The sequence below is a fragment of the Trichoderma gamsii genome (genome assembly GCF_001481775.2).
Source record: "Trichoderma gamsii strain T6085 chromosome Unknown Scaffold_75.2, whole genome shotgun sequence".
Lineage (NCBI taxonomy): Eukaryota > Fungi > Ascomycota > Sordariomycetes > Hypocreales > Hypocreaceae > Trichoderma > Trichoderma gamsii.
This window is the reverse complement of record NW_020171412.1, coordinates 24,919-38,459: the sequence shown is the minus strand read 5'-3', so window position 1 is coordinate 38,459 and position 13,541 is coordinate 24,919. Positions and strand designations below refer to the sequence as shown.

The 13,541-nt window shown below is 43.9% G+C and overlaps 5 protein-coding genes across 5 annotated transcripts; 2 read left to right on the top strand and 3 right to left on the bottom strand.

Annotated features, from left to right (window-relative positions):
* Positions 1 to 1,246: 1,246 nt before the first annotated feature.
* TGAM01_v210864 (hypothetical protein) lies at positions 1,247 to 2,917 on the bottom strand (the record flags this gene model as incomplete). Its single annotated transcript, XM_018809739.1, has 1 exon — positions 1,247 to 2,917. The coding sequence occupies one exon, from the start codon at positions 2,915 to 2,917 to the stop codon at positions 1,247 to 1,249; it is 1,671 nt and encodes a 556-aa protein (XP_018657061.1).
* Positions 2,918 to 7,319: 4,402 nt separating this feature from the next.
* On the bottom strand, positions 7,320 to 7,949 carry TGAM01_v210863 (hypothetical protein; the record flags this gene model as incomplete). Its single annotated transcript, XM_018809740.2, has 1 exon — positions 7,320 to 7,949. One exon carries the CDS (start codon positions 7,947 to 7,949, stop codon positions 7,320 to 7,322), a length of 630 nt encoding a protein of 209 aa, XP_018657062.2.
* Positions 7,950 to 8,472: 523 nt separating this feature from the next.
* On the top strand, positions 8,473 to 10,422 carry TGAM01_v210862 (hypothetical protein; the record flags this gene model as incomplete). Its single annotated transcript, XM_024550896.1, has 4 exons — positions 8,473 to 8,952; positions 9,003 to 9,905; positions 9,955 to 10,132; positions 10,178 to 10,422. 4 exons carry the CDS (start codon positions 8,473 to 8,475, stop codon positions 10,420 to 10,422), a joined length of 1,806 nt encoding a protein of 601 aa, XP_024404360.1.
* A 347-nt stretch (positions 10,423 to 10,769) lies between these two features.
* On the top strand, positions 10,770 to 12,098 carry TGAM01_v210861 (hypothetical protein; the record flags this gene model as incomplete). Its single annotated transcript, XM_024550895.1, has 1 exon — positions 10,770 to 12,098. One exon carries the CDS (start codon positions 10,770 to 10,772, stop codon positions 12,096 to 12,098), a length of 1,329 nt encoding a protein of 442 aa, XP_024404359.1.
* A 467-nt stretch (positions 12,099 to 12,565) lies between these two features.
* On the bottom strand, positions 12,566 to 13,243 carry TGAM01_v210860 (hypothetical protein; the record flags this gene model as incomplete). The annotated part of the gene is made up of 1 exon (XM_018809743.2): positions 12,566 to 13,243. One exon carries the CDS (start codon positions 13,241 to 13,243, stop codon positions 12,566 to 12,568), a length of 678 nt encoding a protein of 225 aa, XP_018657065.2.
* Between the last annotated feature and the right edge of the window lie 298 nt (positions 13,244 to 13,541).

Here is a 13,541-nt window from a genome sequence, read left to right as displayed (position 1 = left end):
ACTTCAATATCCCTACTTACATTCTGCTGTTAATCCAGAACTTCAAAATGGCGCTCATTATGGCCAATCCCAATATGCTGCCAATTGCAATGGATGTGGACATAGATATAGATCTCAGAGCGAAGCAAGCGGAGATCAAGCATGGCTCTCCAATGTATCATACATCAAAAATTATTATTGACACTAATCTACTTGCGCCAATAATACGGCAGAATGCATTACAATTCTTTGAAGCCCATCAACGGGACATATATGTTTTTTGGTCATGGTTGTCCCGCAAAACTCATCTTCCGATGAGTACTGTCCCAGGCGATGGGACAACTCTAGATGCGCTGGCAGCTGTCGATGGCGTAATTCTAACCCAGCACGATTGCAGCTGGAAATTGAGACTTGCATACGTCCAATTGATAAGGTTGACGACTGCGCTGAGATCCCTGATAGTGAAAGGGTCTAGGCGTGGGCGGCTGCGCAGGACAGTCGGTAAAGGAAACACCAGCATTCTTATTGATATCTACGTCAAAGCGCAAAGAGATTCATTACACCCCTCAGCTTTGCGACAAAATGTCCAAAAACGCCTGAGGGTCGCCAGACGTTGGGCAGATCTCATTGGGGGGTCGATATTTCTTGCCGCCGCTTATTGTAGTAAGGCAGATGCAATCGTGTAAGTACATGTACACTTTTGTTGCCATATTTCAGGCTTAATCTAAGCTAATATCTTTATGTTTAGGAAAGATTTCTCTGTTACTAACGAACGGATCAAATTTATCGCTAGTCATGCGCTGCAAGCCTGCGTAGAGCATTTGCCAAAAGACTCCCGGAGCTCGATGTTCTCAAATAGCTATCTAGAGGATTCGAATGAAGTGCTGATGGATGGATAAAAAGTCAGTATGTACATGTATGAAACTTGATTAATCACGCGTAATATATTTGTCTAGGGGACTTTGTAATTGACGGGCACGATTAGTAGCTCAGTGCGACAGGCGATTGAAGCCTACAAATGTACTTATTTGATGGATGCTAGTGGGGTTCCATCATGCTGCCATTTATGCATGCATTGGTATTAGAATTTGTATGTATTTACTGGATGTTTGTTTGGTAGATTGATGTTTGTTTGGTAGATGGCGCTATTAATGAACGGATGAATGGATTTGGTGGATGGCAGGGGATTTGGCGGATGGCCCATCATCGCCTATCGGGTAATAGTACTTTTATCGCTATATCTAAAGCCATATACTACATTAATCTACTAGTTTTGTGGAAGCTGTTCCTGTACTACTCCGCTCAGATTGGCAGGCAAATCTGGAGGAGTTCGCGACCGTTCTGGGCTTGGAAGTTCACTATCCCAAAGACGAGTCCCATCTTCTCTAGAGTTTGCCTGTACCGCTGCTTGTCGGGCGATTTCCTCTTGGCGAGCTACTTCTTCTATAGCTGCCTGATATTTCCTCTTATTTTTCTCTTTGATATCATTTTCCTCTTCCAATATAATTTTGTGACGAGCCTTTTCGTCCTCTTTAAATACTTGTTCTCTTCGATCTGTTTCTTCTCCTGGAAGTGCTTTTTTTAGTTTCCTCATTGCCTCTGCCATTCGAAAATTTGCATCAGTTTGACGAGCTTTTTCTGCTTTTCCAATTGTGCGGTGACGATTCTGCTCTATGCGCTGCCATTCGTTCCTTAGGTTGACATCTCTCCCATTTACTTTATCTTGAAGTACTGCTTCTACTTCTTGCGCCGCGTCTTTATTAATCGCTTCTCGTCGTGCGGCCGCATCTTTGAAAGCTTCATCATCATCTCGCTGTTTTTGATAAATAATTTCCTCTACGGCGAGTCTATTTTGACGAAGTTTATCTCGACTAACTCTTGTATCTTCTTCAAAAGTTCCTCGTTGTTCTTCAGGTATTAAATACATGGTATTTGAAGTTGCTAATGTTGGAGGTACCAAAGGTTCTGGCTGTGGAAGCACAGAATCACGCGAGGGAGTCGGATTAGCGAGTATGATATCTGTATCAAATGGCGATCCAGTATTCAAGCTGTTAGAATATGTTTCAACTGCTTGCTGTTGCTGTTGCTGTTGCTGTTGCTGTTCCTGTTCCTGTTCCTGTTCCTGTTCTTGTTCTTGCTGCGTCTCCAATACATGTTGGTTATCGGGCACATATTCTGACTGCTGAATGTCCATATCAATGGTTAAAGTGGAGTGTCTAGTTGGAATTGGGTGTGTGTTTGCCAGCTCGTCAATTAAAGACTGTCTAGTTGGGTTGTTGATGATGCGACTCATTTGCCTAGGACGGTTGCCAGACTTATGTAGTCTCGTTACTTTAGCCTTGCTATTTGCTGCCGCTCGTCTATTCTTTCCTTTAGTTGACTGAATTGCCCTCCGGCTGGCAATGTTTTCTTCTGCGTCTCTCAGTTCTATGTCGTTGCTATATTCTTCTGCGCCACTGTCTTCGACGTCGTCCATATCCTCATCATCTTCATAATTCTCCTCGACAGAAGACAAAGGGACATTGAGTTGATTCATATCGACGCTTTCAAATATCAATGTTGACAAATCCTCGAAAGTGCCGAAGAAAGCGCTTAGCATATCTCCCTGAATCTGTAGAGGACTAGGAAAATCGACTTTCTGTAGTGCTGCCGAGTGGAGTTGAGGAAGAAATGACGCGTCTGCTAGCAGCTCAAAAACCTGAAAGGGGGGCTTGCCTCCGCGCCAAATTTCTAAACGCGAGACCGGATTGTATCTCAGCAAGGGTGGTTCACGCTCTGCTCGACGCCGAATTTTCTCATTGTCATATCCTAATTTCCAAGCAGTTGTACAAAGCAGCGCCTGAAAGCTTTCATCAGGCGTTATGCCCACCCATCCTCCTCCCTTGTCCAACAGTGGAGATTCTGATGATAAATGCGGAAAATATCTAAGAGCTGTCATAAGGAGCTGTAAGAAACACAGTTTTGATGCATTTGCCGTGTCTCTCATTTGCACGAACTTTCCTTGGCTGAGTTGTATACTTTTGCGGTTTGAAGTCCAGTGTGTTCTCAGATTATCGTAAAGACTCGACTTGCTTCGCGTAATGCTATGTCGCTGAAGTCTATGATTCGTAGGTTTGATCTCGATATATTTTTCCAAAATTTTGGCACCGATAGTTATATACTTCATATTGGCGTGAAATGTTGCAATACTCGGGACAACTCCAGGTATTGATAGCACATTCTTCATAAGATCATCCCTAATTCTTTCAGAGGAGATTTTCCTGAAGATAGTTCCCTTTTTAAACACACGGCGGATAAATTTCTGGTCACGGATAGACCATCTCAATGACCGATATTGAAGTTGAAGTACGGTATCGTCATCAAGGAGATGCTTCAGAGATTCGTGGCCTTGAAAAATTTTTAGGTACACTTTCTTTATGTGCTTTAAATAGTTAATAATAAGCTCGTCAGCATGCGCAGCCAGATGTTTGGCCCAATTTCCTAGCTGTAGCCCGGACCATAAACCAGGAAAAGGTAGGAGCTCATCCATGGCGCTCATGATTGCCGGGCGACCAAGCATAAGAGATAGATGATGCTTCTTGGGTGGAGACAACTCGTTCATCCACTCTTGGGCTACGTCGAAATTCTTTTGGTGAATGAAGTATCTCATGGTCCGAAATATTTCCCCATCGGATAGCTTCCTCTGTCGGGCTGTACATCTGATTAATAGGGGCAGAAGAATATCGTATTTAAAGTTACTCACGGGGTGGAATGCAACATATCTGGATTATGCACTTGAAATCGTTGCCGTACAATTCTCTCGCTGAGTTCAAAGAGCTTTCATTCAAGAAGCAGAAGATTCCATTGTTGATCAAGACTGCTGTGGCATCTTGTGAGGGGATAAGAGCTGATCGAACGGAGTCCCAATTCAGGACTCGCCGAATTTCATTATACAATTTTGGACCAACGTGCCCTACTACTTTATGGTCTGAGTTTTGTAGTATACCCTCGAAATTCGAGATTAATATCCCACTGTCGGTTTCATTGTTGTTATTATCTTGAGATTTAAAAAGAGATAGATGTACTTGAACATTGCCTTCGATATATCTTATCGGGATAGCCATTATTGAACAAAGGCAATTACAATGTCTTTCCAAGCTCTTCGCACTTCTGAGGGATTGAATGAGATGAAGTTCACGTTCCAATACCGGGTAGGGCTGTGGACTAGTGTTTAAGCCCTAGTGCAGTACAAGAACGTACTCTACCTCTACAGACTTCTTCTAGCTGCAATGCTTATTTAAGTACAATAAGAGCGCTATAATCAATAACCACGTCTTAAGTTAGGTAGCCTTAGTAAAAGACAAAGCATGCGACTTAATATTAAGACAAGCGCTACAAGAGTGCTTAAATAAGAACCGGACAGAGCACGAACACTAAACAAGCCTGGAGACGTCTAGTTAGTACTAGCCTATGTCTGGTAGGTACCTAACAGCAGGCGCTTAGTACCTAGCTATAGCAGAGGCACTTGCTTTAAATGCCAAAATTTATCATCAAGCAAAGTCACATATTCTAAAGTGTGTTCGTCAGTGTAATATAAATATACTGTTATTAATTTCTTGTCGTAGTTTTCTCATTTTGCAACCAGACTATCACCATGAGCCTGCGCACGCTAATCGAGCTAAAAGCCAGTGCACCTGGTTTGCCAGGACCTTACTTACAAGAAAACCTGGCTCCTTATAGAGAAATAGATGCCTTGGAAACCAACAAGCTCCAAGTTGTGACTGTCATAGGGGGGCTACAAAAAAGACAAAGTATTCTACGCTGTTTTGGCCTTAGCAGACAATCGGCTGCAGAATATTCGGTGGCTCTTGGCCCTCAGCCTGGAAATTCTAATACGGTATTCCTAGACTGCGAGCTACACTTGCAGCCAGACTCATCAATTAAAAAAATCAACGGCGGCTACCAGCCAGGCCACTTGCGCTACCACTTGCTCCAGCAACCAGTGGATACGGCTCATGGTCTTGCGTACTCGCTTTACTATAACGCGCTATCACTATTCAGCGATATAATAGTACTCTTTGTCTCCGACATTGGCGGGTTAGAAAGTGTGATCGATATACTTTGTTATTGGATGCGAGAGGGGATAGAGAAGCACCACCAACATCAAACATGCATATTGTTGGTATTTGGTAGCGACAATGAAATCCGCGACGAAATATTTAGGGGTCGTTTAGAAGTCGCAATGCTTCACCAATTGCGCACCACAAACGCCAAGGCAAGTTATACCTTAACTCAAATACAACAAATCCAAAAACGGTTGTTCAATATAGACATAATTCGACAAACAAAAAACTTTGTCGGCGCTATTGACAGAGAATTACTACGAAGCACAGTCTACAGAGCAGAAACTGGGTTGCACTTTGCGCCAGTCAACTGGAAATTCTTCTTTCAAGAGGCCATGGCTCATTATGGGGCGCAAAAAGGGTCACGTTTCGACCTGATTAGTGCCTCAAGGCTCCACTATCCCATACCCAGAGATCTCAGCGATTGCCTTGTCGACGTGTTCAAAAGTTGCGAAGACAATCGTGAGCTTCCTTATATCATAGCTTCTGCTTTGGCAATGGATGCGTTCCCGCCTCTAATGCATCGTAAGTACAAGCGACTTATTTCAGCAGCAATAGATACTGATGCATCAGCAGCCTTTCCCTCCGACAGAGTCTTTGAATCACTGTATGTGGAAGCAGTAGATCGATGCGAGAAAATTGTCAACATTCCTTACTTTACCCTACGGGTAAAACTATTATTCTCTTCGCTAGTCTCTCAAGCTCGTAAAGAAGGCAACGACACTATTAGACAGCATCTTGAGATTCAATCTGCCAAGTTTCTTCCAGGAACATTTACTCAAACGGCATGCTCTCTCTGCCTTATCCAGCTCGCGAGATATACCCTGGATTGCAAACATCGCATATGTGGCTCTTGTGTTCTGCTTTTTAGCGACGAGCTAGAGCCTTGGCGCTTCAAACATACATCATGCCGAGTATGCCACAATAACAATGTCAGGGTTATTGTTATGAAACCACCCACCGCAGGTGATAGAATTCTTCACCTGAATGGCACTGTTCCCGAAAGAGTTTTGAGTTTCTTAAAAGAGCTACAGATAATGACTAGACTAAATGGCATGCCTTTCTGCGAACACTTTGACATTTTGCACAGTATTGAACTCGGTAAGTGAATGCCACTTGAGAAGCACGTCATAGAAGCTGAATAAATAGGACTTTATTTTGCCGCAACACTCTTTGTCAAAAAATGGACGTTTGAAGAATGTAAGACACATATTAAAGATCTCAAAGGATTCAAAATAAAGAAAGATAGAGTTTACCTGAACAATGTCTTTCTTCTCGACCTGAATACAATCCTTAACTTTAATAATCCAAAGATTCTACTTCCAGCAAACAACAAAGAAGTAGATACCAAACAAGAAGGGTCAGACTTTACGCCCACCCTAGCTGTGTACGCGTTTCAAATACTCACAGAGTTTAAAACAGAGCCAAAATTTGCCGACCAGGGGATCTGATTATACAATATAACGATAAACATACTCCAGCACTACTACAAGCATTTTCAAGCCAACTGCTATGTCATTTGTTCTATATAGAGCTTAGGACCATGCCAATGTTTTATTGTTCTCCAGAGGTTATAACTATCGTCGTTCGTTGCCGCCTAAATCCCGGTCATGCTCTTCTCTATTTACTATTCAGAATTCGTCGCCTAAATATTTGCTTCTATTATCAATGTGATGAGATTACACCAATAAAGGCCTTGGTTTGCACTGAGGACGTTATTCAACGATGCCGAGCAATGCAACCCTTCGAGAGGGAGGTCAAAATAAAGGCACTGTCCCCTACGACGGAAATATCCATTGACATGGACGGAGTAGACGGCGAGAAGTATAACATTAGCAATTGTCCGTATCGTCTTGATCATCTTATAGAAGATCAAGGATTGAGCAATCTCTACAGAAAGGCGGTTCATCCAATTGAAAAAAATATAAATTCAGTGCAAAGTAAAGACATCTTACAGCTAGAAGTAGCTAAGGCCATAGATACATTAGGTTTGCTAGTTTAAATAATAGTGCTTTTCAGTAGGAGTTATAAATGCGAAAAGAAAAGAAAAATATAAAACAAACAAAAGCATGAAAAGAGTGAAACGCCTCCACAGAACCAGTGTTTATAGCAGGCGTTGCACTTGAGTTGAAATAAAACGAATCTGAAGAGTTGGTATAATTGCAATATAAAAGCACATGAGCCCCGAAACAGGCTGCAGAAAGAAATATTCTCGGTCGAATAGTGACTATTCTCCTTTCAATCGAAAAAGCTATCTATGAGAGATAGAATGGTATTTCTTGTGCTTAGTGAAATGGGTTTGGGCTGAGCAAGATGGAAGTTTGGTGTTTGCCCTTCTTTCTTCTTTGAGCTGGTAGATGTGGACATCGTCTCGAATTTTGGAGTGACCATATTGTTTTCAACATCTTCGTTGCATAGCGTGAAGTCGATGTCTTGAAATAGTGTATCGCCTAAAGGAGAACACGTAGATAGCACGTCATCTGAAGGAGATTCTCCCCATTCACTAGCAACGTCCATTGTCTCAGAGACTGTGCTCAATTTTGAACTTGAAGATGAGTCAAGCCGTTCTAAAGTTGAGAATGTTGTAGAGCCTTCTGACCAGGATGTTTTTCGATGTGTTTCTTTGCTGAAATAATCTGGTCCGAGAAGTTGATCATCTGAAACAGAGACAGAACGCAACCTTCGTAGAAGACCAGGCTGTGACTGATAGCCAGAGTAATGGCCATTTTGCCCTTGAATAATGATGACCACGTCTGAGCCATAGGCGACACTATATTCGTGTGCCTTTTTGCCCAAGCCGATTTGCCTATTTTTCATGCCTCTAGCCGGGTTTCTGTTGAGGCGAGAGCGACGACGCCGTGGGTTCATGATGCAATAGAGAAAGTAGTCTAGTAATTTGAGTTTGACAGTTATGCTTGCTTGTTATTATCTTTTCTCTTGCGAAGGAGAATCAGCCAGCTTTTTAAGACCGGACAGTTGCCGCTGGTGGCATCACAGGCACGGAACGCGTCTCCACCAAGTCGTTCCCAGATGGACGCCGCAGCCGCCGAGAGCCCCATAAATGGTGCTCCGCAGCCGCCGAGCAAGCCCGGCTCTTGCAGAACCCAACTCCAATCAAAGTACTGTTTTATTTAGTTTCTACGGAGGGTTAATTTTAGGAAAACCTGGCGCTTACAACTCAGGCGAAACGCCCGTCCCACTTTTTTATCTACTGGGTGGCCTGACAGCCAGCGAACGCAATGCTGGCGCTTGTCTACTACATGTAGGTATGAACCCAGTTGCTAAATTAAGACCAGAGCCATCAGAGTGGCGTACAAAACCGCTCAATCTCCCGTCTGTGGTCTGTCTACTTCTCTCTTTGCATCTGCCGCCAATTATGAAATAAGTAACCATGGAACTCGACCGAAATCTGTGGTACCTTGTTTTTTTTTTTGGGTTTATTGCCCTCGCACTTCTTGTCTGGCTAATTAAAAGACTTGTACCCAATCCTCAAACCTTCTATTCCAAGCACATCAAGTTACCCTTACTCTATCATGGCGGTGAGATCAGAATAGCACCTATGACGGCCGCTATTTGCGTTACCTTTCTACTTGCCAATGTCTTAATCATCCTTGTGCCACTCTCTCCGCTACCAGGGTGGCAGTTGGTGCAAAAGCGTACTGCATTGGCGAGCCTTGTTAATATCACACCACTTTGCATTGGTGGACGTGCTCATCTTGTCGATGCGCTAAATGTCTCCCGACAACTATATCAAATAGCTCATTTATGGATTGGAATTATTGTGGCACTAGAAGCAATAGCCCATTCATCCATTATCCTTTCTCTACACTCAGATTCACAACGCGGCAATATATTGACGTCTGGATGGATTGTAAGTAGCTAATACCAAAGGATAACTTTTATTAACTGACAAATGGCTAGGCCATCGGCTTGCTTCTTGGATCAGCACTCATGTGTATCTCATTTGCCAAGAGACTGTTTGGCCGGTGGTTTCTGTGGGCTCATAGAATGATCGCGATGGGAGCAGTTGGCGTAACTCTCTGGCACATAATCCAGACATCCTCGACCACTGCGAGATCACTGGTTATATCTTCTTGCGCGTTTTGGGTTTTCACAACTTTGATTCGAATTGTTCGCATGGTCTTCTCGGGCCACACAGGAGAAATTTTAAGCTATTCCGGAGATATGGATGCTGTAACAGTCACCGTCAGACTTAAAAGGCCGATTGAAGTACGCCCTGGATCTTACTTTTATTTATACCTTCCTTCACGATGGGCGAAGTATAATTTTCTCCACAGCGTCACGGCAATGGTGTACTGGTATCCGCCTGAAGATGGCCCAGGGGCTATAAGGGAAGTTACATTTTTGCTCTCTCGCGCCAGCTACAACGCATCAATCGTTACAGTTTTACGAGAAGGTCAACTAATATTACTGGATGGGCCGTATGGGCAAGACTTGCAGCTACACAAGCACCAAAACGTAGTACTTGCCGCAAAAGGGATTGGTATAGCCGCAATTCTACCTTTAGCACTGGATATTGGTGCTCGACGCTGCCACGACGACATTGTTCGAGCTAAGCTACTGAAGATTGGCTATAAGCTACGGGAGGTGATAGAACAGAAGAGTAAGGCGCCAGCTAACGAACTTGCTCATATTCTCCGAGAAGAGAAACTTTTGATAGAAGAAAAGGAAAAGCTGGAGAGACAGAAGTTACATCGCGATGCGATCAAGAAAGTGGATTTATATTGGTCTCTTGAAGATAACTCTCAAATGTCTTGGGCACAAAAAGAACTTCAGGCTCTCCAAAAACTTGATCCAGATCATGTACGTAAACTAACATATGGCCTTTTTCCCGCCTCCTGACGTTTTCTAGAAACTGTTTATAGCCTGGTGTGGGTTTCCAAAGCCTGAAAGCGGCTATTCGCCATTTACGAAAGGCCAATCTCACTGGAAATGTATCTATTCAGTACCATCTCAAACTTTTGAGAAGCTTTTAGTGCATAAGATCAAAGAAGAACGACAACGCTTGTCAGGCAGTCTTGCAGTTATAGGTAAGAAGGGTCCTCTAGCATCTTTCGAGATACTAACAGCAATAGCCTGTGGGGATGTTCCTTTTATGGCCAAAGTTCGGACTGGTGTCATTGAAAGCATAGACAATAAGAACATTGAGTTCAAAGAGACAGAATTCCAGCCAATTTCTTTCGCCCGCAACAAGTTGAAAGAATCGAAGGCTGGAACAACAAGGGCAAAACGTGATACAATGAGCGAGGATGATGCTTCACTTCTTCGGAAATCCAAGCTGGAAAAAGGAGATCAAGATCTGCAGACCATTCCAGTATAGTACTTTTAATATATTATTTACCCATGAATACTTGTTTCTAAAATGATTTGTCCACTGTGCATGTTACAGTTTATTATTTTGCAACTGCCTTGAACATTATAGCTTAATTTACGCCAAGACCTTAAATTTAACCTACCAATGTCCAATTTACGGTCTTGGCGTAAATTAAGCAAGTAAATGCAGCATGACTAAATTTAACCTGCTAATGCCCTAATTTAAGGCTTTGGCTAAGGGAGCTACCGTAATGTACTCTAAGATATTAATATATATAAGAGTGTGTGCGCTATGCTCATGAGAAACAATCATCAAGCTCACACATTACATTAGAACAAATCACTCTATTCATTATGGCATTTAATTATGTTATTGCTCTTGGCGGAAAGTTCAAGATTAACAAGAAGGGGAAGCTGGAGTCTATTAAACAGGACGCTCTTGTAACCAAGCTGAAGTCAATCGGTCTCACGGCCTATACCAATTCGGATATAACAACCAATGCCCGTACCGACTGGACGGTTCTATTAATTGGAGAGGTCACTGATAATTCAATTCATATAATCACTAAGGCAAAGGAAAAAAATGTCCCTATTTTAAACCAAAAATGGCTTGATGCTACTTTGGCTTCTGGAAGAGCCGCGGACATAAAAGCAGAATATACATATAAAGACAAGAATCCAGGCACAAGCCCAGGCACAAGCCAAGGCACAAGCCAGGGTCAAGACACAAATCAAGGCACGAATCAAGGCACGAATCAAGGCACAAGTCAAGGCACAAGCCAGGGTCAAGACACAAATCAAGGCACGAATCAAGGCACGAATCAAGGCACGAATCAAGGCACGAATCAAGGCACAAGCCAAGGCACAAGCCAGGGCACAAGCCAGGGTCAAGACACAAATCAAGGCACGAATCAAGGCATAAGCCAGGGTCAAGGCACCAATCAAGGCACCAATCAAGGCACAGAAGAATCGGTTGTTAAACAAGAACCCGTCGATGAGTCGTTCTTTGCAGAAGGGCCGAACAAGGCGGAGAGAGATCCGGTGAGAAGAGCGTGGTATGATGAAGTAGAAGATGGTCCATACACAATTACCCTTGCTTTGCATCCTGCAGACGTATTAAACAATGCACCGATCAAGAGACGGAACTACGTTATGTGGATTGAGTGCATATACTCTTATTATTTCGTGGTCACTGATCCTAAAACACCAATTTTTGTGGAAGATCCGCAATTCAGAGATGCATATCTGATCCCCATGAAGGATTACCCAGCTGCTAAGGACGTCTATAATAATGCAGAAGGACGTCATGTAATGGTCAAACAAACACCTTCTGCGCTTCTTGGCTCCTCATGGGACGACTTTAAACTCTGGCAAGTTGCATATAATGGCAGAACTTGTCTTATCTTTGGCATTCCACCGGGCCAGGCACACCTGGGGGTGTGGACTCGAACGGATATGAAATCAGCATATGGCTCAGCTGAAACGGATGAGGAAATCAACAGGGCATTTCTTGCACTAGGACACGGGGATGAAGATGAAGACAGCCAAGGGAGACTGACAAACGGGGCGCTGAAAAAATGGAAGAAGAAGCGCATTGCTACAAGTGGTGGAAATAGAAGTAGATATATGCTGAGGGGATCCAGTGCTAAGCTGGAGGCATCAATGGAGTCAGAATCTGAGTAGTCTTAAATTAGCAAGTAATCCAGCCGCTAATTTCTTCAACTGTGCTATCTAAGTTGTTATCCACCTTGCAGAGGGGTACCTCTAGTTAGATGAAAACCAGTATCTTGTCGCTGTAGGAGATAAATTATGAAAAAGAATTCGACAACATCCGGGAAATATGTTCAAGAGGCATCCAAAAGACTCCGCCGCTGCACCCAGCCCTGCTAGGATAACGACCATGTCTAATGAACGAGCTACACTGTGACTGACCAGAGTTTCATCTTCTTCTTCAACTGCGTCGCTGCCTCCGACCCTGTCAGATTGACGACCATGTTGCAGGAAGATAAATGTATACTCCAACGCCTCAGATAAGCTCGGAGTCAGTTATTCTCAAGGGCTGCCCGCTGCCCCCAGCCCTGCCGGGTTAACAGGTATGCCCTCAAGCTGACTCGGACTCAAATCCAAATCCCCTTCCCTCTTCCGCCAATTCACGTATAAACCACAGGGCGTGCTTTTCCGTCATCGGCTAGATGCCACAGACTGCACCCTTGGTCTCGTCTAGATGATCGCTTAGAGCGTAAAAAAATCTGCTCTCTGTCCAGCGTAAACAGAGCAATCTCGGCCCTGTTTTTGCTCTGCATGCGAGGTTCCCGCTTCTTTTTTCGAGGTGGCGTCGCTTCTCTTTGAAGTATAGCTGATGCTGGCGGCGTGGCATCCCGTACCGAAAAGGACTCGATGGTGGCATGTTGCGCTACTTCGTCATCAGAAAGATCTGGACTTGGTAGGGGGTTTCGGTGGTCAGAATCTCTATCGTGTCGCCTGTGTTCGTCTAAGAAGCGCATAGCACTTATTTTTGATTGTCGGAAATACGTCTGAGTCAAGTCGTAGTGCGGTTCCTCTCCTTCTGGACGTGGCTGCTCCTCAAGGCCCTGCCACAGGAGAAGCTCTGGATCAGATGAGCATCGTTTAGCTCGTTTAGCAGTTGATGGATCATCCGGTAGGTCCGTCGTCCTCTTGCGCTTCTGGAGCCGCGCAGGCGACAAGAGAGTGCTATGTGAGGTATTGAGATCGAGAGTCTGGCAGTCTACAACAGCTGCAGTTGGGTGATTGAGCTTGGCCCTTTTGTGCGGCATAGGCTCGCTGTCATTGGATTTTCTTTTTACCATGTTGGTTTGGCTTATGCTGTTGAAAATTGCGCAGGAAATGCTGTCGTGATTTGATAATATTGCGTTATGTGAAGTTTGCGACAGGGAGCCATTTTCATCGAAGAGCGGTGTATTCATATATCACGTGAGAGCTCTCGAGTGGCATACTAATAACACCGAACATCGGCATTTTAGTGGTATCAATAGTGGCACATGGGTATCACCCTTGCATTAGTATGGAGCGCTCCAATTCTTTTCTCGTATATATGGGCTTGTGAGCTCGCCGCTCGTTTTCCGCCCTCTCTGCCCGGTTTCAATT